The sequence below is a fragment of the Mus caroli genome, chromosome 16, assembly GCF_900094665.2.
Source record: "Mus caroli chromosome 16, CAROLI_EIJ_v1.1, whole genome shotgun sequence".
Lineage (NCBI taxonomy): Eukaryota > Metazoa > Chordata > Mammalia > Rodentia > Muridae > Mus > Mus caroli.
In genome coordinates, this window is record NC_034585.1 from 66,008,780 (window position 1) to 66,036,240 (window position 27,461).

The following is a 27,461-nucleotide window of genomic DNA, read 5'->3' on the forward strand; positions in this document are numbered from 1 at the left end:
AACAGTTTTCATTTGAGAGGGGGTCTGACTCTGGTGTGAGAGTTCAGAATGTACTCTGGGGTGAGAAGTTCTGGTGGTCAGTAATTTTCTTCTTTCATAATCTTCCCCTATGAAAAACTGCAGTCATCAAAAGACTTTGAGAGAATCGGGGACTGCACAGCAAGCAGGTATACATAAGAACACGAGGAGGAAAGGCACACTGCTCAGGAATCTGTGCTGTGCACCTTGTGTTCATCCTTCAGAAAAACCATTCAAATAGCTTGTGGCCTAATAGGCTTAGACATTTAAGTATTTCCAACGTGAAACTTGTAATAATATACCGAGACGGAGACCCCATACCCCACATTTCGCTATGACTGCCCTGTTAGTGATGAGTGCCTTTGTTAGTTAACTGTCTTTAATCTTGAGTAGCGCATGTTCTCAGAAGCCCCTTCGTCCTGCTACCCACTGCATTAAGGAATCACTAACCATCCTGTTTCCCTGCGCTATGCTACTCTAAGTTACGGCTGCTTAGTGTTGCTACCTATGTCCCTCATTGACCTCGATGGGTTGGTTTGCAGGCATTGGTTGGTGACAAGACACTAGCATTTTGGTTGATGGACGCCGAGATGTACACAAACATGAGCATTCTGGCTCCTTTCACTCCAGTAATTGATCGAGGAATACAGCTTCACAAGATGATTCGACTCATCACTCACGGGCTCGGTGGAGAAGGCTATCTCAATTTCATGGGTAAGTGACCTTTACTTTCATGGCAAAGTAAATTTGTGCCTAAAATGGTAACTGATATCAATGATGAAGAATGTCTTGAATTGGTCTTTCCGATTAAAAGAATTCATCCTTAAATTTTATTAAATATTTTTGTCAATCAGAATGCTACATTATTTTTCAATCCTAAAATTATTATCTTGAATTTCTTCATTCTGGTTTCATTGTAGGATTTTTATGTTAACATACTTAAGTTGTAGTTGTCAAATACCAATATGTTAAGCAAGTGGTTTGGATTTTCTCTGAGGTAGTCACTCAAAATTTCTTTGTCACAAAAGTGAAAGTCATGGCCAAGGGACATTCTGAAGAGCAAAATACTTACTGTTGAAAGCAACAAGATGGTAGAAGGTCATTACCTGGAGAATGTTGAATAATAAAACAAGAAAACTAACTAATAATCTCCATTATGATTTGCTTTACAGCAAACATCCTAATGTTTGGAGTTTGGAATTTATTCTTTTCAGTTGGAGAGCAATTGATAAAACTATAAAACATGTCTAGGAGCCAGATTTGTTTTTCCACACAAAACATGCATCTGCATGTTAGAGTTATTCAGTCTTTCTGAGATTTTTACATGAAACCTCAGTTGGAAGATAGGCTCCAGACAGTTTCAAAGGTGAAATACTTCCTCTTTCTTAGTGTTTCTCAGAGTGGAGGAATTTCTGCAGAAATGGGATACTCTTTGGGGTACCAATGGGTTACTCTACCTAGATTATCAATCATAATATTTCCAAAACATTCATTTTAACACATTAATTGTGTTCAACCTAAGAAAGACAGGTGTTTATTCCTCTGGGAAACTCTGTACATGAAACTGAGAATTTTAACATAATAAACAACTGTAATTGGTTCTAACATCTACCTTTCTATAAGGTTGATTAATTGGCCACATGTGTGATCGAAAATGTAACTTTGAAATTATTCTTTTATATAGGGTCAAGAGCTCTTCTCTAATTTTAATTAATTCCAACTTTTTTCTTGAAAACAGGTAGCTTCTATTTTTAATGAATCATTTAAAAGCCTCAGTCTATCTAGGACCTTAACCAAGTGTGCAATTCCTCTACTTTTAAATCATAATCTCTTAATAATTTCTAACTTTATTAGTAAAATTATTTATTTAATTTAATATTTCTCTACTAGCTATCATAATTTTAAATATCTTTTTTTTAAATTTTGTCATCATGTCCCTGTACTGCAAAAGCCTTCAGTATCTCTGTGTCATCTAGGTGACCTGTTAGCCATGAATGACAGAGCAGATACTGCATTGCCACCCCTGGGTCGCCTGCCTGAGACCATGCTTTGAGACCACATAGCTCTGCTCTGCCAACCACACATTGTTTCAGCTTTTTTCATGCCATAGGCATTGGCATCTGAACCCTGAGACATTCGTTCTTTCTCTGTTTGGGACCACTGCACTGTTAGATACTCTTTCCTTCCCATCTTGTCTGCTTAGTAACTATGTTTATTAAGTGGCCCACTATGCCATGAGTTCTAGTGTTCTTAACTCACTTGTATGTGACTTAACATAAGTACCTTTTGAACTCTCTTGGTTACGTGGCGTCTTGGATAAACTTAGTACTCAGCAAGTGTCCAGATCCCCCAGACTACACTTTCCTCTCTGTGAACTAGGACAAGTGCATCAGATCACAGACTTAGCTCTCACACTTGTCCTCAGCCAGCACTCTGGATAGTATTCAGTTATGATTTGTTTGCTCAGCATTAGTTCTTGATCTGAAAACACAAATTGTTCTCACAAGCACAGGGATTTCAGAAACTTAAGAAATTAGTATTTACTTGGAACACTTATAGAAAATCTGTTAGATTTGGAAGTAATACAATTGCTTATCCATATTTTAGTCATTTACATTTTTATCTTATAGATTTTGTTTTTATTTCTCCACTGGTAAAGCTAGAAAACAGTAATTTTTTATTTAAATGATTCCATGGTTTTTGGATATTGCTGTCTCCTTTTGGTTTGGTAATTTTTTTTTTTCATTCACTGGTTTTGTTTTGATTTGATTTAATTTTGTTTTAGCAAAGCAAAGTACATACCATTGGCTGGGTAGGGATGTGGGAGTGGCCTGGGGGGAGCTGTGGCAGAGGAACGAGTATAATCTAAATCATTCAAGCCAGTGAACACAAAACGTGAAAGGATCCCACAACCTTTGAACATGTGGCTATGCGCCCCGATTTCCTGCCATTCAGCTCTGTCTGCAGAACCCTAGAAAATACCACTTTGGCTGATCTGCTTTTCATTTGTTTCTGGATACAGTGTTTCTAGATTAGGGTTTCAAAGAAATATCGTGTCATCAATTACAAAAGAATTGCCATTAACTGTTAATAAAATAAAGTGTCACTTTTTCTGTCCTGTTTTGTTTCTCCTTCTTTTCTTTTTCTGCCAAATCTTAGTTCACAAGCAGTCTGGGCACAGAGGTTAGGTGAATACTAAGTTAGGCTTCATCCCAATTGCAGCTGCTGTTATCCCAGCTCTGTGCAGTAAAGGCACATGTTTAGTGGTGTATAACTAGGAAGTGGCCACAGCTGGGTCCTTCTTCATTCTCATGGTATTCAACTTGAGATTATTACAAGGTAATTTTACTTAGCTCAATTTGTAGATTAACCATAAGTGTGTGGCAGATGACTGAATAGCATAGAGGGTAAAAAAGCTCTGTTTGAATCAAGTCTTCTAGGTGTTTGTAAGTATGAATGGAAACCAAAAATCTTTATTCTCTGCAGTCAGTTCTTTATGGTAATGCTGTGCCTGTTTCACAGGGCTTTACTGAGGTGGGGTGGGGTGAAAAGATTTAATGTATATCTTTCCAAACATGCAAGCATATTCAACTTACCTATTATTACTTATTCTAGTAAATGTACGGGTTCTAAATAAAATTTTAATTCCATATAGGGGAAGTAAGTAAGTTTTAAAGAATCTTTAAGACCTATTGATTAATATGAGTAGCTTAAGGTATTCAATCCATTTATATTTTAAGATATCAGATTGTAACCTATACCAGGGATTCATGCCAGTTCACAGTCTCAGATAAATTTGGAAAAAGACTTAGAAGGAAACTGAAGGACAATTTGGAGGTTAGAGACCAGTGGAAGGGAACAGAAGAACTGGAGATCTTAGCCACAGCAAGAGGCGAGGGATAGGTCAGAGAAAGAGGAAAGGGTCTGACTTCTAAATGAGAGGTCAGGAATACAGGCAGAGCCAACCAGTCCATGTGTAGCTCCATGGGAGGCAAGTGTATGCAGAGAGAACAAGGATGCTTGGGATTTCAAGCAAAAGAGCTTAGTATTTTTTGCCAATATCAGGAAAAGCAAAGCCTTATACTTTATTTGAGTTCACGCTTAGCCTGAAGGATCTGCAGCATGCTGAATCCTGGGACTGGATCGTGGGGGTACATCTTCATATCTTGCAAAAGAGAGTTTTCTGCCAGTCTTTTAGCATGTATTCAGGTATATCATGTTTCTTGAAGTCACTCTAATAGACAGCTTTCCTGAGCAACATTTGCCTGTCAAGGTGACTGACAGGCTAATTTGGGATAGAATATCTTTGTGATCATATAATCTATGAGGCAGGTAAGAATGACTCCTGCCTATCCAGAGCCAGAGAGGGTATGCAGGCCATATTCCTGTAGTGAAAAAAAAATCATACAACTGACTAGATTTAAAAAATATTAATAATAGAGAGAGCTGGAAAGACAGCCTAGCATTCAGAGCAGTTCCTGGGACCTTTTGCAGAGGACTTGGTTCTATGCTTAGAAGCCAAGTCACAATTCACAACTCCCTGCAACTGTGGGCACGTTCTCTTCTAATCTTCTTATGCAAGTGTGAACATGTGGTACATATATTGATATTTTATGTGCATATATGTGGGGAAAGGGTACACATATGTACCCTACATAAAATATCAATCAATCAATCAATCAATCAATATATAAATAAATACATCTAAAATTAAATGAGTAAATCTATAAAATAGCCACATATTACCAAAAGGACATAATTTTCCTTAAAGGGCTACAACCAACCCCTCTATATCCTCCTCTCATGGGCTATTTTAATTCTTAAGGAGGGACAGTGAAGATAGCTTTCCTTCTTTAACCTTAGATTGTTATCATACATAGGAGGATCAGCCCAGAGTTGATCATGAAGTAGATACTTACTTTCAATGGTCTCCAAGCCTGCTATTTTCTGACAATCTACATAAAAAGAGACGGTAATCATTATTTGTAAGGAAGTCATTCACCTTTTCTCAGTTTGTATTGTATAATATATTTAAACATTTCTGTAGTCAGCAATATCAAGTGTAAATATTACATTTCTCATATACAATGGATAATGAATATATCAACTAAGACAACTTTGGATTTATGTATAAGGAAATCAGAGTTTACCTTTCTTATTTAAATTTATTGACAAAGCCAGATTGTGCTGATGTGTTAGCATGTCTTATGTATCTTTTGGGTGATATCTCTGTGTCTATAAGATACCATCATATAGAACACCAAAACAAATTTAATGTTTTTGTCGTGAATTTATAAACACAATTTATGTGCTCTCTCTCTCTCTCTCTCTCTCTCTCTCTCTCTCTCTCTTTCTCTCTTTCTCTGTCACACACACACACACATTCATAAACTCAATGTGCAGGCATGAGAGGGCAAATTGGCTCTTTGCAGGTTCATGTTTCAATGTGTCTTCATATGTGGCTATGCACTACAGGCACTGCAAGGTAAACAGAATACTGTGTTCAGCAGGGATCAAGCTGAGTTAGGAGACTTTGGGTTTTGAGCTTCTCTGTCAAAACCATTTGGACTAGGAGGACTCAGGAAAGCCATATTAAAACCAGAGTAATCGTATGCTTGATGCAGTTCAGAGCTCTTTTGAAATTAGAGTTCATTTGTAACATTACATGTAAAATAAAGAAATGGGAAACAGCTGGGCAGTGGTGGCACCTGTCTTTAATCCCAGCACTTGGGAGGCAGAGGCTGAGGCAGGCAGATTTCTAAGTTCAAGGTCAACCTGGTCTACAGAATGAGTTCCAGGACAGCCAGGACTACACAGAGAAACCCTGTCTTGAAAAACCAAAAAATAAAATAAAATAAAATAAAATAAAGTTTAGACAAAAGAATTTTCGGGGTTTTTGTTGTTGTTGTTGTTGCTTTAAGCCAAATTTAATGGTAAAGAAAAACAAAAGGTATGGACTGGAGATCAGTCAGTAGTTTAAAATGCTTATTATACTAGAATGGAGAGCTTAGTTTTGACCTCCAGAATCCACACAGAATCTGCAGAAGACATTGGAAGAAGTTAGAAATAGTTACTCATTAATTGGAAAATAATAATGAAAATGTATTGTGTTTTAAGTGTCAATTTTATGGTAAAAATGTTAGCATTGAGTTGGTGGTGATTTTTTGTATAAAAACACTTTCTAGTTTAGAATGTGTTTGTAATACCAAATAGTTGTATTACCAAATATTTTCTTCATTTAAACAACCATGTCTCATAGCTTTATGAAAGCCTATTTTTGTTTTTTTTCAACAACATGTGGGGGGTTTCTTTATTTATTTTGGTCTTTTGGGTTTTGTTTGTTTGTTTGTTTGTTTGTTTTGGTGGAAACTACATTTTTGTTTTTCAATGGGTGTGCCTTTAAAGAGTCTTGCCTTGTTTGCCCCTGGTTTGACTTTATCCTTAGCTTCACCTTCTGTAGACACAGAGATGCAGAGCGACAGGGGTCACCTCAAGACTGTCATGTTGGACTAGTTCTGACACCTCAGACCTAAGGAAGCTCTGCTCTTGTCACGGAGCTAGCTCTCTCCCTGTTCATTTCCCTCTTCTTTACAGGGTGTCTAGCCTTCCCGAAGACTGATTGTTAAATGAGTGCACCTTCATTTGATTTGAAATTTTAATGGGGCGTGTGATCTCTGGATCTACCTCAAAGCATAAATAATTCAAATGTTTCATAAAACAAAACCACCCCCAGCAGCAAGTACAAAACACATGATCTGGCAAAGTAAAATCAACAGAGCCAGCAGGATTTACCACTGTAATATATCAAGGTGATCCAGGAAGCTCAAAATTTGTGCTGTCTACGTAAAACATGGATTTCCCAGGATATTGAATAACTCATGCATAATTGGAACCCAACAAAATCTGGGATCAAGTGGGCTTATTGACTTGTTCCTTCTCATATAATTAATTCATAAAATTTGTTGAGTCTTTGTCCAATCTCTGCCCTTTTTGATGTAGAAAAGGAAAGCAAGAAATAAACCGAGTTAAAATATAAACAAGGGGCACATGTGCAAAGACTTCTGAAAAAAACAAACAAGCAAGCAAAATAACAAACAAACAAACAGCCATTAGTCAACTCCAAAATTTCTGTTTTGTTTCCATGACTGAGATGATTTGTATATGCTTGGCCCAGGGATTGGCACTATTAGGAAGTTTAGCCTTCTTGCAGTAGGTGTGCCACTGTGGGTATAGGTCTTGTTATTGTCCTCCCTGCCTCAAAGTTAGTCGTCTGCTAGCTGCCTTATTCAGAACAGGAGGTGGAGCTCTCAGATCCTCTAGACCCACATCTGCCAGGATGCTGCCGTGCTCCCGCCATGATGATAATGAACTGAACCTCTGAACCTATAAGCCATCCCCAATTAAATGTCATCTTTATAAGAGTTGCCTTGGTCATGGTTTCTGTTCAGAGCAGTAAAACCCTACCTGAGGCAATGACTCTACCCTACAATTTACCATGTCTTTCTTGTATTTTACCTTGTATCAAATTATTGGACTGCTTTTCTGTTAAATAGCTAATCTACTGATTATATATGGTTTTGAATATAGAAGTCTAATACCTACCCTTAAAAACATTTTTTTTCATAGAGCATTCTGAAAAACAAGAGTTGTGGATTTTCTTTTTTCTTCAAAATTTGCCATATATAGACAAGTTGACATATCACTTTTATGAATTTATGGGTTGTATTTATAGTGTTTTAGAAACCCCTACTGATTGATGTTTGAAGTTAAATCTAGTGTTTTCATCCTAACTGAAGTTTGAAGTTAAATCTAGTTTTGGTGCAGTTGGAAGTCTCCTATATTCAAGACTTAGGTGCTTTTGAAAACATTGTCCCCAACTTCCTTTTTATGTTGCTTTTTTGCAGCTGTAATAGAATACTCTGGCACAAGGCAGCTCAGAGTAGAAAGGGTTTATTTTGTCTTACAATCTCAGAGGGACAGTCCTCAGGATGGCAAAGTCTTGACAACCTTAAAGGAAAGCATGGGGTTAGGAGCCAGACTTGGATGATCACATTTTCATACACACACATGAAGCAGAAAGGTTTTGCATATGCACATGTGCATATGGGGGGGGGGAGGGAGGAGGTTAAGACAGAGGAGGAAGAAGAATAGGAGGAGAAAATAGGGTGAGCTAGAAAGCCCCAAAGCCCAAGGCTCACCCTCCTACAGGTTCTGAAACCTTCTCAGCCAGCATGTTGATCAGCATAGTGACCACCTGGGGACCAACTGCTTACATACACACAACCATTGGAAACAGTTTATATTCAAGCCACAACAGAGAGTTCTAACACTTGGCTCCCAATTTGATGTGGAATGGTTATTGTTTGAATAGAAGTGAATGCTCGCCATGGGCGCCACATTTGCTGGTCACAGGGGTGTGTTGAACAAGAAGGACAAATCTTCTGCTACATATGCAGCTAGAGACATGAGCTCTGGGAGTACTGGTTAGTTCATATTGTTGTTTCACCCAGTCGGCCATAATTGGGAAGAGAGGCCCTTTGGTCTAGCAAACTTTATATGCCCCAATACAGGGGAATGCCAGGGCCAAGAAGTGGGAGTGGGTGAATAGGGGAGCAGGGCAAGGGGAGGGTATAGGGAACTTTCAGGATAGCATTTGAAATGTAAATAAAGAAAATATACTACTACTACTACTACTACTACTAATAATAATAATAATAAAGAAAACCCAGGGAAAAAAAGGACAAATCTTCCACATGGTAGTTTTTGTAGGATAAGTCTCAGTTACATAATTAAATTTCTTTCCAATTGAATGCTTTATTCCTGAATTATAATTTATCGCTGTAACTGAGTACTTAGTAATATTTGGATTTTAGTGTTGAAAATTTACTTTTTTGCCTCATAAAAAATAAGTAATGAACAAAAATACCCATTGTTTTCTAGATGAGAAATGAGTTCTTGAAATAGCTTTTCACGTGCTCTGGGAGGTGGAAGCTGTTGCCAGGAGTGACTTCCTCCATTTATACTCCAGCCTCTTAAAGTAGGCACAAAGGACATTTCTCTGGCTCTTTGGAATTATGGCTGCTGAGGCTAGATCCTGTCCCTCCACTGGAAGGCTTCGCTGGGAATGCAGGAGTATCTTCTCTGAAAACCAAAAAGCAGTAACTGAGAGCATCTAGAAGCTTTCAGAATCACTCTTGCAGTCACTCTTTCCTGTGCAATGCTAGGAAATATGCTATAGGAAATAGAATAACTCTCTCCCCGAGTGAGAGAGTTATTTGATATCTGATACTTTCATTCATTATATGTCTATGCAGTTATTTATTTTGGTCTTTTCTTTTTTTTCCTTTTGAGATAAAGAGTTTGAAGTAGTCCTGGCTATGTTATAACTCCATATATAGACCTGACTGATGTCACAGAGATCTTACTGCTCATGCCTCCACAGTGCTGCATTTAAAGATGTAAGCCAGTATGTTCAGCGAAATTTTTGAGACACAACACTTGTCAGAAACCCCAGTATTAATTTATTTTAGGAATAACAGACTTAAATTGCAGATCACTAATACAAAACATGAAAGTGCAAGTGAATAGGGACACACACACACAAACACACACAGCACAGAAATTTGTAAGTTAAAAATGCATCAAAAATTGTGAAAAGTAGACCAGGTTAAAATGATCAGAAGGTAGTCTTTCAGGTTTTGTCCTGCTTTGTGAAATAAATGTAAAAGAGCTTTCTAATTTTCCACTCACCCTCTTCTGTCCAAGAGCTCCTAGGCTCTTGGTTCCTCGGTCTCCCTGGAGCCACCATCACAATCACATGCCAGGATCTCACCCCCCATCAACAGCTGTCCTCTGACATGGATAAAGTCAGGAGATTCCATATCTACACGTCATGGTGAAAGGCAAGATGGCTAGCACAACTGAGAGAGGCATTGATGACAGGGTCATTGGTGGAAACTCCTCCAGAGGGCCACTATCCTGAAAGTGCACTAACCATTGGCATGAATATGGTCATTTGCCATCACATATAGGAAGCCAACCTCACAAAGAGGAATACAAGAAAAATATCAAAGATGTCAAGGAATTACTCAAATCACCTTGAAGAGCAGAGACCAGAAAGAATAAATACTTTCAGGTCTGCAGCTGCCAAAACGCATCCTTGCCAGTATCACTGAATACCCTACTTTTCTTTGTAAAAACTTAAAATCCACTGGCAACATTCCTCTTGAGAATTACTGTGAGAATGAAGGGACTCCACATATGATTTTACTTAGGGATTCTTAGGAATGGAAAATATGAACATAGTTGGTAGTTCCTTTGGATCTTTCAGCTACCATTGTAACTGGATATGTGTGTCACCCACAGAACAGCAGGACTTGAGACAAATAGAAATTGTATTGGGAGCTCTTCTTGTAACAGTGATTCATTTGCAGTGGAGGCATCTTTTTTTTTTTTTTTTTTTTATGCCATATACGTTTTCTAAAAGTCAAGTACTATATATTCACCGAAGAGAATGCCCTTTGTTTTAACATGTTTAAGTGTTCCCTTCTGTATTGTTCCTGGTGGTGGATCAGTACTACAAAGCAGAGATGGTTCAGGTAACTGCTGCAGAAAGAAGTGCCTGTGGGACGGAAATATAAGAAGCAAGAATCAAAGTTATATTCTGAGTTGCAGTATTGGGTGTGAATAGACCACGTTTATTTACACAGGCATCATTTGAAGCAGCAACTTCCACACTTCCTCACTTTTCATGAAAGCAGATACTGTGGAAAGAGCTGATGAGAAAGGGACCAACTCAGTTGAAGCAAAAACTGGAGAAGACCTCTTTTCAGATAGATAACAGGCCTAATTATGATGGATGGGTTGTACTCTTGGGTGGCTCATAGACATAAAAGAAATTAGTATAAGTTTAAGCTGCTTTTTTATTTGTTACATTATTTATTTACATATCAAATGTTATCCCCAGCTGGGCGTGGTGGCGCATGCCTTTGATCCCAGCACTCGGGAGGCAGAGGCAGGCAGATTTCTGAGTTCCAGGACAGCCTGGTCTACATAGTGAGTTCCAGGACAGCCAGGGCTGTACAAAGAAACCCTGTCCTGAAAAAAACAAAAACAAAAACAACAACAACAAAAAAGTTATCCCCCTTCCCGGCTTCCTCTCCACAATCTCCCTATCCCATCACCCCTCCTTACTTCTTCTATAAGGGTGCTCTCCCCCCACTCCTGTCTCATTGCCCAAACATTCCCTTATGCTTGGGCATCACTGGGGCATCCATCCATCACAGAACCAAAGGGCCTCCCCTCCCATTGATGCTAGATAAAGCTATCCTCTGCCACATATGCAGCCGGAGCCATGAGTCCCTCTTTGTGTACTCTTTGGTTGGTGGTTTAGTCCTTCAGAGCTCTGAGGGGTTTAATAAATATATGATAAAAGCATTTAGTTTGGAAAGTGACTAGAACTTTATTTATAAAGGTGATACAGGCCCTACTACAGAAGTAGGCATTATGTTCAAACTTAAATTCTAGTGAGACTACTGTGGAGACCTAGTTTGGGTTTGGTGAAGACGACTTGAACGAGGCCAGAAAGAGCACAGGGAGCAACCTCGGAGCCTGGAGGAGGAGTTAAGAGCAGGAGACAGAACTGGTGAGTCGTGAGGAACCATGAGTCAGCCTAGCTACTGGCTTGGAAAGAGGACTAACAGTAATTAAGGTCTGGGTCAGGAACCGGCAGTACCCCTCACCACCAAGGAAAAAGTGTTGAGGAGTCAGAATTTTGTGTAAGCAAGGGCTCTTAATTCTAGACACACAACCATCAATCCCCATTCAAACACAAATGGTGAATAGTTGAAGTCAGAGAATATCAAGTCCAAGAAGTGTAATCAGGTTGCAGCTACCAACAGCTAGAACCAGGACAGCCATGAGGCAAGATCAAACAGTAAGTACCCACTGCCCAAGAGTAAATGAAGGCACAGAGCAAGACCCAGAGGAGCAACACTGCCTAACCACGAGAAAGCCATTGGGGGAAACAGAAGGAATTTTGGAGGAAGGAAGAAAAGATGCTTGAATTGTAGTGTCACCATCCCCAGTGACCAGATTTCAAATGATCAGTCAGGCAAAACAGCTATTTTTGCCGGGATAAACCAGGGCATAAGTGATTCTGAGAGGTAGAAAGCAAAGATGTACACTAGAATGCACTTAAGAAAAACTCAGTTGCTTCAAAACACATTCTAGAAAATGGTAATATAAGACAACGGAGTCCACGGGGGATCAAGGTTTGTTTCCATATGGGAGAGAAAAAAAATTTCCCCAGACCATTTTTTCTCTTTCTTTCTTTCTTTCTTTCTTTCTTTCTTTCTTTCTTTCTTTCTTTCTTTCTTTCTTTCTTTCTTTCTTTCTTTCTTTCTTTCTTTCTTTCTTTCTTTCTTTCTTTCTTTCTTTCTTTCTTTCTTTCTCTTTCTTTCTTTCTCTCTCTCTCTCTCTCTTTATTTCTTTTGGTGTGAGAAAAAGATTAACATAGAAGAAGAAAGTGAGGCTACAATTAACAGTGTATACAATGCATGTACAAATATTAGTATTTGTATAGATTTACTACTTTGGCCTGAAGCAATGAAGAAAGAGGGTTCAGGTGCAGTTACTTAAGATGGGAGTTTCATGGAGGTGAAGGTCATGTTCATAGCTCAGGGAAACCATCATTTCAGTTTGATAGAGAAGAAAAAAGGTGTCTGAAAAAGGACAGTGGCTTTAAAGAGATATCTATAAAAGTGAAGATAGCAGAAGACCCTGGCGGGGAGATCTGTGAGCAATGTGCACTCTCTTGATGGCTGACTTGGACAACACATAAAGGCAGCCTTTGCTTCTATTTCTTTCCCCTTAGAAGCCTTCAGTTGATCAGAGATTAGAGTTGCCCAGAACCTGTCAAATAGGAAGGCTTTCTGTGAGAAGGGAACCTGGGATAGGCTAGAGAACAGAATTACTTCAACTACTAGTAAATGTCCAAGCTAGTGGGCGGGGTTTTGACGTCCCCCATCTCTCAAAGCATCATGGGATGGGCTGCTCCTGAGTATTATTGAGAGTCTTTGTACAGCACACCTTTATTGGTATATAAATTTGTTACCCAATCTTTGCTTATATTTGTTCACAAAACGTTTGTATGTTCCTATATACAGAGTATATGTAATTGGTTTGTTTATCAGGTAAAATGTTGACAGAGAACTGCTTTATTTATAATGTGGGTCATCTGATATGTGTCCCTATGTTTCTTGTTTAGGAATTTCATTATCGTGATGTTATTCTTGTTCCTGTAATGAGTGATACCTGTGGAGAAAGAGGCACAATTACAAACTGGCAATTTTCTCTCTCAGCAGTATTATGAAATTGCCATTACTAAATTTGAAGGATTTTCTCCATATGATTATATTGTATTTTGACATTTGAAAATTCCGTGGGACATTTTTTAATGAGTATGTTCCATTCTCTCAGAGCCACAGGGAAAGTAGATGGGTTTTGTCCTAAGTGTCAGACTGCATTTATTGATGGCTGCATTAGACATCAGTATAAAATGTGAGACCTTACTTCAGATCTTCCCTCTGTGATTGTTTAGTGTCAAACTTGTAAATTCTTCTTCTTCTTCTTCTTTTTTTCTGATAGAAGGGAATACAATAAAAATTTAAATGTCTTCCTGCTAAGTGCTGGAATTGAAGCAGTTATAGGAAGAGAAAATACACTCTCCTGAACAGTAGGAGTGCTAATTTCTGGCATTTTCTCTTAGCTTGTTGAGGCAAGATTACTAAACGTAACATGACTCCTAGAAGTCTATAAAACTGAGCTGTGAAGAATGGCAAAATTCTCAGTGTGAGCAGTTGCAAATGACTTGAAGCTCCATTAAAATGCTCAGAGACACAAATAGCACATATCCTAAATAGCGGAGACCTGAAAGAAATGGGCCAGATTTGATTCACAGCACACCGACAACTCGTTTCAGGGGGCATTTAATGAGAACCTGCCGTGATTGTTGTACTGTTAAACCTGAAGTAGCGGAGCTTGAAGCCACTGAAATTCAGGGTCCCTATGAGTGGGGCCCTGCCATCTCAGAATTCACAGAGCACAGCAAATGATTTTCATTTGTGGAGGTGCTGACCAAGGGAAAATTGTGAAGGTTGGTTTAGAGACCAGAGACCTGCCCATGGAATTTCTTCTTTCTCCTCTTTCTCAGGACTGGAAAGTCTCCATCTGCCAGGTGCACATTCCAAATAGTACACGTTTCCAACTCCTTGCTAATGAGAACCGCTTTGAAAAGCATTGATCCCAAGCTATTAGAAAATAGTGTTGTGCATATGTTTTCTTTACTTCATTCCTAAAAAGCAAAGTAGCATGCATCAAACACATTACCAGTATGAAAATTTTATAATCTAGATATCGAGAAAGGGCCTTCTCCTTGGTCCCTAGTCTTAGGATCACAGTTCTACTTTACTTACAACTAAAGAAACCCAGGCAAGAGCGAAGGGATATTATTAGTTTTGGCTCAGTAGTTTATTTTCAGTGCAGAATTTGTTAGAAACAAAATTGCTTTTCCTTACAGAACGTGCTAAGCAATGTATTATTATTCCTTGTGTGCCATAGATTTAAAACCGACACCCACTGTGCCGAATATTTGTCTCTGTCCTTGAGAAAGGAGAGAATCTTACCACCATTTCGATTTCAGGAAGGGAAAGTCCCAAGCACAGAATAATCTCCTGGGCTGGCTTCATTTCCCCTCCTTAAAGTGAGAACTGTGCATCCTGGAGTTTAACTCTGGGGGTGGCACAGCTCAAGTCCCAATGTGGTAAAAGAGGTGTGGATCTCAGCATAACTTCTAAAGGTAGAAAGCATGCTTGCTTCTCAGCTTAAGTCTGTGTTCTTTTCGCCTGCACTGGCCATTTCACCTTGAGAAGCGGAATAAAACCTTCATCTTGTCCTTTTGTACATGCTTGTGCACATGGATACTGGCTATCCCTGATTTACAGGGCATACTGTACATTTTTATGCACCCTTTGCATAGCTAATGCAGAGGCTAGTTGTGTTATATATATCCATGAACTGGGGGTACACTATCCTTGCAGCCCTAGATTAAAAGAGTAGGCATAATATCTTTTCATCTCCCTCTGACAGTTACTGAGTTTGCCAAATAGAGGCTTTACTTGTCAACTTTCTGTAACTATATCAAAATGTATAAATTTTGCTATTTATAAATAACAAAATTTTATGTTGTCTCCTAGTGTTAAAACTTTCAGTTAATGATCAATGCAGGCCTATTTCTTTGGTTTATATATAGACAGAGACATCATGATTGAATCTCCATAGCAAAGGAAAACAAGTTACCTTACTCCTAAAAATAGTGTAGAGTAAGTCAAAGTTTCCATTCTCTGCCAAGGGCATGCCTACAGAGTGTACCTACTAGGGTCTGCTCACCACTTCCTACATCTTAATGGCTGAATCATCTCTTAGGAGACTAGTCTAGGGCCCAAACAATTAAGAATAGGACCTTTGTGATGTAAACTGTCAGAGGCACTGTGTATTTTATTGATGTTTAGAAATGTCAACAGCATTCTATTACCTATTAGTATTTTAAAAGAGCCATAAAGCCTTGCTACCAAACCCTGAACTTCAGAATCCTATGGAAGATTCTTTTAAATGCAGAGGCTCTGCTACTTGTGTGGTCTTCACTGTGTCTTACTCCTCTGAAGGTTTGTGTGTTGAGAACTGGGGGAAATGCTACCCTCGGATGAGAATAGAGATAAATTACTCCACTGTGTGATCATCACTAGTGCTAAATCTCTAGATCTGTGTTGTGATGTCAGTGACACCTGATCTACCACCAAGAACCCACCTCACTAAGACCTCATCTCATTGGCAGTGCACGCACTCTGCTTCCACCAATTCCCGGTCATTCCATTGCTGTGAGATTTACATTACCCTTGCTAGAGATTTACAATAATACGTTTGGAGTAAATAAAAATGGGTTTTAAAGAGACTTCATAAAGGTCAAAATATAGCTCAATTCTTACTGTTATCTTATTTACAACTCTCCAATCCTACATTGTCAAAATTCATAGAATAAGTTTTATTAAAAGTTAAAAAATCATTTCCTAAAACGTATATAATTCATTTTGTCAATGGTGTTTTTGTTGGTTGCAAAAAATAGAGAGTGTTTTTGCAGATGGCTATAAAATATTTGACTAAGTGTAGACTGATAATGGCTTCAAAAAAGATTTAGCATGGTAAACTTTTAGGCTATTTGAGACATTTAGTGTATAGAGATTGTGTCTTTTCTCAAAAATTTGCCCACAGATTAAATAAATTAAAAGTTTTGGATACTTGCCAGAAGCTGTTAGAAAATTTTGGATTGCTGTGAGTTTCTGTGTGTCTGATATGCACTGGACTTTGCAATCTCTCACTAGTTACTCTGCGTGGTAAGTCATCATTTTTTCCTCAAGGCCTCTTAGCACTTTCTATGGATTTTCTAGAAGTTTCAAGGCAAAGAAATAACATAGATCTCCCTCTGAAGACAATTGATTAAGGCGTCTAAGTTTGAACTGAAAGGTGGATGGCTGGTTCTTTTAGTATTAGCCAGGCAGGCTGTAATGATCTACAGGCTTCTAAGTGTGACTGATTGCATGTTTCCTGAGCTGCTGGGCTGTAAGTCTGTCATCCCATGGAATGCTATGATGACTGCCCTGACCACAGATATTATGTTCCAGAAGCCTTTCTACCGAGTAACTCACCAACAGCCAATGAGGAAGTTAGAAGGTGATTCTCTCTGCCTCTAAAATCCTCCATAGCTACACTATAGCTTTCTCTCTTTTTTCCAACCCTCCACACCAATAAAGAAAAGCAGGTAAAAGTGAGCTGATACACATCTCATGGAAGACTAGTGAAGGAGGATCTGGGTTCCCTGGGAGACAGAGTGATCTCTCTCTTTCATTCCTAACAAAGTGAGAAAAGGATTCTCGGTCAGAATGAAGTCTGAGACAATAAAAATGATTTGGGTCCCAACTTAACAATATCTTAGCACAAGGAGGGAGTTGATTTTAACATGTGTTTCTTCCCGCTCCTAGCCAAATCTGTGCACTAACCACAGGCATAGTGGTTACATGGAATTAAGTTGGGAGAGAAGACTGAGGTACTCATTACCTTAGAATGTGCACAGCAATAAATAACTTGGAACTTGATCGTAGAAGCAATAGCTAGCTCGTAGGGAGTTACAGAAGGGTTGTACACTAAGTCACCATAGATAAATGAACAGGTTAGACAAGTTACTTGATTAAAACTGGAAACAATGAATTCAAAAGAGCAGTCATCTCAAACCAGGCAGTGCTGCAAGATAGTTTGCCATCAGAATCCTTTTAAATTTGGTTAAAACTGTGTATGTCTAAATTCTTTTCTTACTAGTTACGTCCGTAACTAGGACAAGTCCCACTGCCCCAGATGAGTTATATACTTCATTTTAGACATCCATGGATATTATGAAGAAAAGATTCTGTTCTCCAGGACCATGCAGTTGCCAGCAACCATCTACTTGTTGACTCAAGTGAGAGGGAGGTTTATATTTTAATGTTCTCTAAGGTATCTTGTGCAAGAAGGGCTGCATCACTTAAGAGACTTCCGTTGCACATTGATATCTTTGGAGTACTTCTTGTCTATGCGTGCAAGAGTTCTGTTTCTGAATGCAAAAGAAATGTCAGAGAGGTGCTTTGAATGTTTGTATTTTTATTTCATAATTTGAACACAGCCCAGAGAGCTAGCATATTCAGCTGTACTCTCCAGTGTTAAGTTTTGTGGTTGTCTAGATAAAACATAGATTGTATAGTAGCAGTTGCAAAGCTTTGCTGTGTGGTTTTCATGTGAAATGTCCCCATAGATATATGTGTTGCACTACCTGACCCTGCAGCTGGTAGTGCTGGCTTTGATAGCTTTGATGAGATAGGGCCATAGTGGAGGAAGTGGGTTTCTGTGGATAGTCTCACGTTATAGCCTGTAGCTTGGCTGAGTTCCTTTTCTTTTTTGGAAATGTACACGCTATACCTAGCTCCCAGTACCATAGAGAACAGCTGGGCCTACCCCAGTCAACCACATCAAGATACTAGGAACCTGATGTGCCTCCAGTAGGTATTTTGTTAGGTTGTTAAGAAAAATATTACACTGTCTTTAATTGTAAAATGTATCACACTTTAAAGAATTCAGTAGTAGAGCAAACATCATAACTTGTTTGTCTTATGTAAAAACAATTTATATAAGTCAAGTTGCTTAAAGTAAATTGTACCCATAGAACCATAAATCTGAAATACAAAAGTGAAATAACTGTAACTTTTAAAAGTTGAGCAGCACTTCTATAATACCTACAATTAATTTCTATCCTTCAAAATGCATTTAGCAGATTATATCTACAATTAACTTAAAAGCTTATACGTGTAAGCTTAAAATATCAGTCCACTTCAAATTTTCATAGGCAAATGCATTGACTTCAACAAGTAACCCTTGAATATCTCTTCAACTTTGTTTGTACATCATTACCTAGCAGCTATTTTAAAATCACTTTTAATAAAGCCAAATGCATTGGCTCAGTGGTTAAACATGCTTGCCCACAGAGGAAAACCTGAACTCATTACAAGGTCAGAAAAGTGGTTAGAGAGAACCAGCAACCAAAATTGTCCTCTGGCTTGCACAGGAGGGCTTTGGGACACCCATTCCTGCACTCATGTACACAGAGACAGTACCAATATCATTAAAGTTTTTAAAAGTGCCCATGTGATAAGTATTTCAACTTTATGAACATATTGGAAGTCACTGTCATTCATGGGAATTGTCTGAGCTTTTTTTTCATGACCAGGTTGAAAGAAAATGAGATGAAAAAATAATGTTTAATATCTTTAAAAAATTCCTGTTTTTTTTCAAAAAATGTTCATAGTCTATACAAATATTTTAAAATGAAGTTACAGGAGTCATAGGTTAACATTTCATAATGTATTTCGAAGACACCCAAGTGACTAATTGTGAAATCCCCTCACTGAGTTACCTTGTTTGACTCACCCCTGTCACAGTTCCTCCAATCAACAGATCATATAGAATTCTGGGTTTACTCTAACATATTTCTGTCATTTAAGAGATAATTGACTCTAATTAACTTTATATTTTATATTTTTACTGTTTTACTTTTCTTCAGTATATTGGAGAATCACTATATACTTAATGATTAAGGATCAGCTGGTTTTATGACTAAGTATAGACTTTAAGATGTAGTAGACAAACTTAATGGTTACATTCTGGAAAAAAAATCATTTATCCCTAGAACATCTTAAAAACAATGTATGGACTTTTTAATAGGCATAGTATTTGATAATGGCGAGTTTTCTTGAAGTTTATGATGTAATAGAGGGAGTTGCCCTCTCTCTCCCCCATGTGTGTCCTGTCCTCCCCTCCTGAGGATGGAGTCACCTACTTTTAAAAAGCCAAGTAAATGTCAATAAGATAAATAAGAATAGCTGAATGTATTCTTCTGTCTACATGATCAGGAAGTCCTAATTATGGTCGCTGGCATCCAGGTACTCTCAGACAAGGATTTCCTGGGAGCTACTTCAGAGAGTTGGGTGTTGTGTTCCCTATATATATTTTCTGAAGAGATAGAAGCAGTAACCGTCCTATAAGTGCTAAAGAACGTGCACACCTAATTCTAGCACATGAATATCCTTATGGTTTCCTAAATGTGCCATAGTATTTCAGGCTCTGCAGAAGTAATGGTACTCTCCTTAAAGATAGTAATTTATTCTTGGGTGGGGGAGGTTAATTTCTTCAGACATCCAGAGCATATAAACATATGTAATTTATATGTAATAGTTCAATTTCATGGAGTGGAAACAATGAACGAAAAATATCTGGAAAGACACCTGGATTTGGGGGATTAGGAGAGGCCCTGTAAAGAATAAGAAAGGTTAAAACCACTGCATCGCTTGTGCTTAGCATCTTGTCCTCTTCTCAGAGATTGCAAGTTAGGTTTTGTGTAAAAGGGGCTGGTGCAAGAATACCTGTGTCAGTTTCCAAGCTTGGTGGGTGGGTAGCTTTCTCCCTTTAGGATGGCCTAGACTTTTGTCCTTGTCTCCCAATTCCATGTGCAAAAATGAATTATCAAGTATATGAGAACTTTATTCTCATAGTCTGCGTTGTTTGCTTTTAGTTTCTGAGCATAGAGTTGGTTTTCTTATGATACTACAAACTGGGATATACCAGATCAGAGGAACTGTGTTGAGATAGAACCCTTCTGATGGTAAATCTGGCGGTCAATAGCAGAAGGCCAAGAGAGAATGCAGAAGGCCAAGAAAGAATGTCTGTCCAATGGTGGAGAAAGAAAGCCAAGCCCCATGTCTGAGAAACCCATTCCAAATACAACGTCGTCACTGTGATCACCACAGGAAGGCCCACTTTTCAGCTCTGAAAACATCTCTAAAGAATGGACATGACTGTGTGTCATTCTTATGTTATTGAAAGGATTTCTACTGTAGCTAAAAGTTAAATGATGCAGGTTTTAATACTTGGAAAGTTAAAAGCAGGTTTCCTGTGACTACTAGCCCACTTCCAACTTAATTATTATAGTATTCTGTTTACTTTCTTCTTTTTCTCTTGTCAATATAAGCTACACCCCGACTAAATGAGGCACGGGTTGCCTGAGGAAATGTGACATCAAAGGGAACGCACTGAAGTTAAAGAATTTTAATTCTAATTTAGAAGGGATAATTATGCCTATTGCATAGAAAGACGAATTTTGTAGTGTACCACACTTGGACATGCTGATTTTTTTTAAACATTTCTCACCTGTACCACAATTAAAAAAAAAAAAAATAGCATGCAGCCTTTTCCTTGAATTTGATGGTGACCCTATAGCTGATTTTGTTTTCAAAGCATAATTTTTTTCGATATTATGAATTATTCTTTACTTTCCAGAATAATTTGAATTCTTGTTATAATAACATTTCTGCTGGTCATGTTTCCAAACTCGGTCTGTTAAAAGAAAGATCATTGACCCTCAACTAAGGCATTTGCCTTAAAATAATAAAACTCAGTTTATCAGATTTTTAAAAATATGGAAGACAGAGGCTTATAACTATTCCCCCTTGCTCTCCCTCCCTCTTTTTTTTTAATTTAATGAGACAACAAATATATTCACTCATGAAGTTTAAGGATGCACTATGAGCAGCAAGCTTTCTTTTCACTCTGCATGATAATCATGTGTTTTAGTTATTATGAAAATTATAAGGAGTAACTGGCAAATTAATCTTAGAAACTACCAAAGATATTAAAATCTCTTGTGAGAATGCACTCTTTCCCGACCCCTAGAGCTTGTTAATATTTATGTGTCCCCTCCCGTGGGTTCATCTGCATCATGTAGTTAAAGGTGTCAGTGCCACCTGTCTGTTCTCTCTTCGCCTCTCTAACTTTTGAAAGGCTCCTTCTGCTCGCCTACACGTGGGGCATTCTACTGCTTGCTGACCTCTGCAGCCTGGCCATGATCCCCCTGACCTAGCTGATTGGGTCTTACACCCCATCTTCTTCCTTTTCCCTTGTTTATTAGCCATGGCTGTCTGGTCTGCTTTCCCTCCTCTTCTGGCTTCTCTCACACTGTACTTGTCTCATCAGAACCATCAGCCTCTTTTGTTACTTCTTTCCTTTCCCCTGTTGAGAAAGTTCACTTATTTTACATTTTGACCATTTCTTTAAAGTACTTCCCAAAGTCAATATTTCAACGTCTAACTTTAAATTATAAACTGTCAATATAAAGTTTGTAACTTACTACCTGCCCTTCATAACTGGATACTGAAGTGACTACAAAGTGATTGGTTCCAAAACTGACATCTTTTCCTTTAAAAACCTTGGTGCTCCATTACGGGTTGTTAGTATGCAGCCATCGAAGTTGAAGGCATTTGATCTCTGTAGTCCACTGCTACCTCTCCCTTTTAAGACTGAGAGTGAGGATCTCATTCTGTTGCTAAGTCTGATATTAGCTTTAACCTCACTGTGGAGCCCACGCTGGCTGCAAACAACAATGCTCTTGCCTCTGCCTTCTGTGTCCTGGATCATTCAGGCTCCTTATCTTCCTACATACATCAGCTCTGACAGACTAACTCCTATTTATCGTTGATAAAGAGTGGATCACAGAGCCTGCTGTACTAGTACGCAGTTATATCAATTACAGTATTTAGTAAGGGATGATTTCAGGTGACTCTTGACAATTTAAAAAAGAAAAATAAAGTTTCCAGGTGCTTTTAGCTCATGCCTTTAATCCCAACACTCTCAGAGGGAGTGAATCTCATGACTTTGAAGCCAGCCTGGTCTACTGAGTGAGTTTTAGGCCTGTCAGGGCGTCACAGAGAAACCATGTCTCAAAAAAACAACAACAACAACAACAACAACAAAAAGAACAAAAACAAAAACAAATAAAATCGTCAATCCATTGTAGTACTTGTGCAACTAACAACAAGAAGAACAACAAAATCACTCAGCCTGAACTTATTAGGATTTTACTGAGTATGAAAATTATTACCTTTTATATCTATATCTAATTTCTAAGACTGTATACTTGATTTTTCCTTTTTAAAATTTGTAGACAAATATTTGAGACTATACAAGTAATGTTAGAAATGTATTAAACAGCATAAAATTACATAGTAGAATTGGTAGTAAAATAAGTTATTTCTTAAGTTCTTGTCACTCTATTAATGACACGATAAAACACCATGTTCAAAGCAAATTACAGAAAGAAGGGCATATGTGGGACTCACAGGTCCAGTAGGTTAGGACCACAGTGGGTGTGCAGAGCTAGCAGCAAGCAGGGACAAAAGTTGATAGTTCATATCTTGAACTGTAAGCAGCAATGTTATACCTTCTAATCCTTCCCAATTAGCTAAGGACTAGGGAACAAATATTCAATGCCTGAGACTTAAGGGGGATGTCCCATTCAAAACATCACATTTAGTGTTCTTACCCTTTCCTCCCACTAGTCACATAGGGGTTCTATTTTAATAGATCTCAGAAATAATATTAAGTTATATATGTATATATTACTGAATGATAGTCTAGAATGTCTGCCAATTTATGAATATTTAGATATTCATGAGTCCTGACATCTGTCACTTGGAATGTTAAAAGTTCCTTTTTACTCCCTAATACCTGACACATTTAATGATCCTTTGTAAAATTTTTGAGAAGTTTGGAGGAAACTTTGATAAAATGTTCATTTTTTTTCCAGAAATACATTCATATTTCAGTCTCTGAAGGACTCAGAGAGCTACTGTACTGTGCTGCAATTCTGGGGGCTGATTTCTTCTTTTTAGTTCAATTAATTAGTCTCTTGGATATTTCCTTACTCTTTAAACATGCTATTATTTTATTTCTAAATATATTCCTTCATGTTCTTTAAAACCTTAAAACATTCATTTTACATAAAATAAATGATATTTGTATTTAATATCAAGTTTGATCCATGATTTTATCATATTTCATTTCAAGTTTTGTACTTACTAATCAGAAAAATGAGAGATTATTGAGATGTGTCTCATTGCAGTTATGTGGTCAGTTCAATGACGTGAATTCACATTAATGTACATTCACATGAGTGGCTTCCAAACACAGCTGAAATGCAGCCCTGCTTATATAATATAATCAGGTTTAAGTTCCAAGATATCTATGTGCACAGGGAGAAAAAAGAGGAGCAGAGTTCTCTTTGGAAGATTCAATTCCTCATACCCATCATTAGGCAAATCATAGAGGAGAGACCACTGTCCAGGCTAGGAAAAAACTCTCTTTGTTGAGAAAGTAATTTTGCAAATTAAAAATTTGGAAATTAAGTTTCTCTAAGAGAGAAAACAAACAAACAAACAAACAAACAAACCTGTATCTCAGTCACAGGAAATAACCTGTGCCTAGCCTGGGTGGTAAAGATTGAACAAAATCCAGGCAGTATGATTAGAAATTGCAAGTCAGAGAACTGAGGGAGACATGGAAGCAGGTTCCTGGGTCATGATCTGGTTGGTGAATGGGCACTGATCCTGTGTACTAAGAGTTAAAGAAGAATCCATAGCAAAGGAAGCCAAGTTTTCCAACTGGAAATGAGTAGTGCATGTGGAAGTAGTGCAATGGTTAGACATTGGCAAAGCCAAACCCAGCACCAAGCGGAGTACTCCTTAGAGGCGTGGACTGTTTTCTCACAGCCAAACCATTTCTCTTTTTTATAATGTTGTCCTTTGGCTTACCAAAATGGAAAACAGTGCTATTTCTTTCTGTTCATGCTGTGTTCACCTCTCAGGGAGACTTACATATGATTTATGTATGATGCTCTCAATGCAATTATCTTGAAAATATTAAGATGGTTTATGTGATTTTCACTCTTGCATCTTAATAGCCTTCAAGCCTGGTTGATACACCAATTCATAAAATCATATTTTGTTTAAAAACCTCTGAAGAGTTTCGTAAAGGGCAGTGTCTGAAGGACATATTGCTCACAACTGTCCTGTTGCATTTGAACTTTCTTTTTTTTTTTTTTCTGTTGACATTGCTAACCCAAAATGAAGTAAGAGCTGATATGCAAACAAACACCCAACTAGCTGTAGTCAGGAACATGGAACAGTAGAAATGTCAAAGGGCAGCATTGATGTAGGTCAATCTATTATATCCTGAGGTATATAAGTATTATATATGACAGGAAGTTGTCTTTAATAGAATAATTGTCCACTGATAGAAAGATCATTGAAGAGGGAAGCCCAGCCAAGCCTGAGCAGGATTCTTAGAGAAGCACTTGTCTCCCTTGAAGTGAAACCAGGTAGATGAGGTTTGGTTTTGAAAGAAATATTTTCTTTCCAGCCTTCCCTACCCACTCCAGTTTTTTTTTTGTTTGTTTGTTTGTTTGTTTTGTTGTTTTTGTTGTTTTTGTTGTTTTTTTGTTTTTGCTTCCTTTTGTATGGCAATGCTTAATGTTGCAAGAAGTTGGCTAGGGATTTTTGTAAACTCCATTACTATATATGTCGACGTGTTCACAGAGATATAATAGTGACCTGGTGGTAGCATTTCATCTGCACAGTATAACTCCACTAGTAGTCCTTTGAGTCTAAACCTGAAGTGGTAAGAGCCACAAAAAACACACTGTCTTCCCGCATCCCTAAGTGTATGTGAGAGTGTGTATATCTTTCAATCAAGGAGCTTTGTCTTTGTTTTTATGATTTCCGTTTTCCTACCAGTCCGTGCCTCCTAAGAATAGGTAGAATTATTTGGTAAATTGTAGGGTTTTGGGTCCCGGCTCCACCACATGGATCTCACTCTTGGTGAGGCAGGACGCAAGGAGTTTGACTGCACTTACCCCACTCAGAGTGGGTGCTGGGCCATAGGGAAAGCCCTGGACATGGCTAGGGGGTGGGTGTGGGGAAGTGCAGTCTGAGGCATGGGAAATGGAAGAGGCCAGGCTCTTGGACATGCAGGTGCTGTTAGGAGTCTCAGAAGAGCTGAGAATGGTATCTGGGCCCTCTGGCTGGATCTAGCCCGAGGTCGGGGGAAAAGGGGGGAAGGGTACTCCAACTGGTCCCACTGTGATTGTCCTGGGCTAGTCATGCAGGAGGCTTGAGCTTGGTGGAGGTTGTGACTGGGAGTACAGAGGAGACTTCTACACAGGAGGAGACTAGACAGCTGCTGTATAGGTGAAGGTCTTCGCCATGGCTCTCCATGGCAGATCCCGATGAAAAGAGGCAGTTCATGGTTTTAAGGCATTTACTGTCATGGTGGAATGTGGATGTGTAAAACCATACCCCACTTCTCAGGGTATGATATTAAATACCTTTTGCAGGGAGGAATGTCTGGGAAGGAAAGCATATTGGCTATGCCCTCCAGGCCTCCATGTATCTCTTTAAAATGGAGATCTCTGTCTTGAGCCTAGGGACCTGTGGTCACCTCACTTTTCCTCATCTACGTGTGGAAGCCTTGTGTCATTGCCCTTATGTGACTGATGGCCATACATCTATGCTGGGTGTGACTGTGACTAGTGACTGGGGCCTGGTTCCCTGTAGCAGGCAAAGCTCCTACCATCCCTTCAGGGTCCCTGGGGCTTCTAGCCTTAGCTCAACCAGCAGCTTCACAGTCCACTGCCCCACAGCAGATTTAAAAACAGTGATTATTTAACTGGATGTTTCGGTAAAAAGGAAATAAATCAAAAACCAAACCAAACCAAACCCAAAGAAATTGTAAATCACATGGCAGCGTGAGACAAAGGGAAGAACCGGTGAGGTCTTGTGCAGGGTTTTGACAAAGGCGTACTGGACAGGAGTGGGGGCACCTGTTTATGCGCTTGTGTGAGAGGTATGAGGTACAGTCCCTAGCACTACCAAACTGAAGCAAACACAAGTGTTTTGGAGACTAATCAGCCGTAAGATAGAGTATTAACAGCAGGAATCCTAGATCATGCAAAGCTCAAAGGCAGGACAGGTCAGTAGTAAATACACTTTATTTACAACTCATTTTCCCTATCGTTTCTGATTTTGTACTTATGGGCACAGGGGATAGGGTGGTTTTTATTTTTTGTTTTGTTTGTTTTTTAATCATTTTTTTTTTCATTTAAATTTCAAATGATAGCTCCCTTCTCAGTTACCCCTCCACAGACTCCCCAACTCACCCCCTTTGCTGCTATGAGGGTGCTCCTCCACTCGCTCACCCACTCCTGCCTCACCACTCTAGCATCCCCATACACTGGGGCCTCGGACTTCCATAGGACCAAGGATCATAGGACCTCCCTTTGATGCCAGATAGGGCCATCCTCTGCTACATATGTATCTATAGCCATAGATCCCTCCATGTACGCTTTGATTGATGGTTTAGTCCCTGAGAGCTCTGGGTGGTTCACTTGTTGTTATTGTTCTTCCTATAGGGTTGCAATCCCCTTCAGCTCCTTCAGTCCTTCCCCTAGCTCTTCCATTGGTGTCCCCAGGCTCAGTCCGATGGTTGGCTGTGAGCATCTGCATCTGTATTGGTCAGGGACTGGTATGTTTTTGTTTTTGTTTTTCTGTTTGCTAGTTCATTTTGTTTTGACAAGCTTCCTACCCAAACACTTAACCTAAGCATTTACTTTGTCTACTGTGTCTAACTCATGGATTTAACCAAATCCAAAAATAGTTTTGAATTGATAATAGACTACAGCTTGTTTTACAACCCCTTCGGACTTTAATGCATAATTGGTCAGGGGTACTACATCATCAGCTGCTACAGAAGAACAGAATGGACCCACCTTGCTATCATATACCTAGCATTCAGCACTGCACCACAGACTCTTGATTCTGCTCTACTAATGGAAATTAATGAGTACTCCCTCATTTGACAATGTAAGAGGAATGACACAGCATTTGTTCTAGATCCCCATACCTCTTATTTGGGCAGCCAAAGAA

The 27,461-nt window shown here is 38.7% G+C and overlaps 1 protein-coding gene across 1 annotated transcript in view; it reads left to right on the plus strand.

Annotated features, from left to right (window-relative positions):
• Positions 1 to 27,461, plus strand: part of Gbe1 (1,4-alpha-glucan branching enzyme 1) — a 232,374-nt gene that overhangs the window by 168,654 nt on the left and 36,259 nt on the right. Inside the window, exon 12 of the mRNA XM_021184815.1 lies at positions 561 to 732. Coding sequence (XP_021040474.1) covers positions 561 to 732 — 172 coding nt within the window. The remainder of the gene's footprint in view (positions 1 to 560; positions 733 to 27,461) is intronic.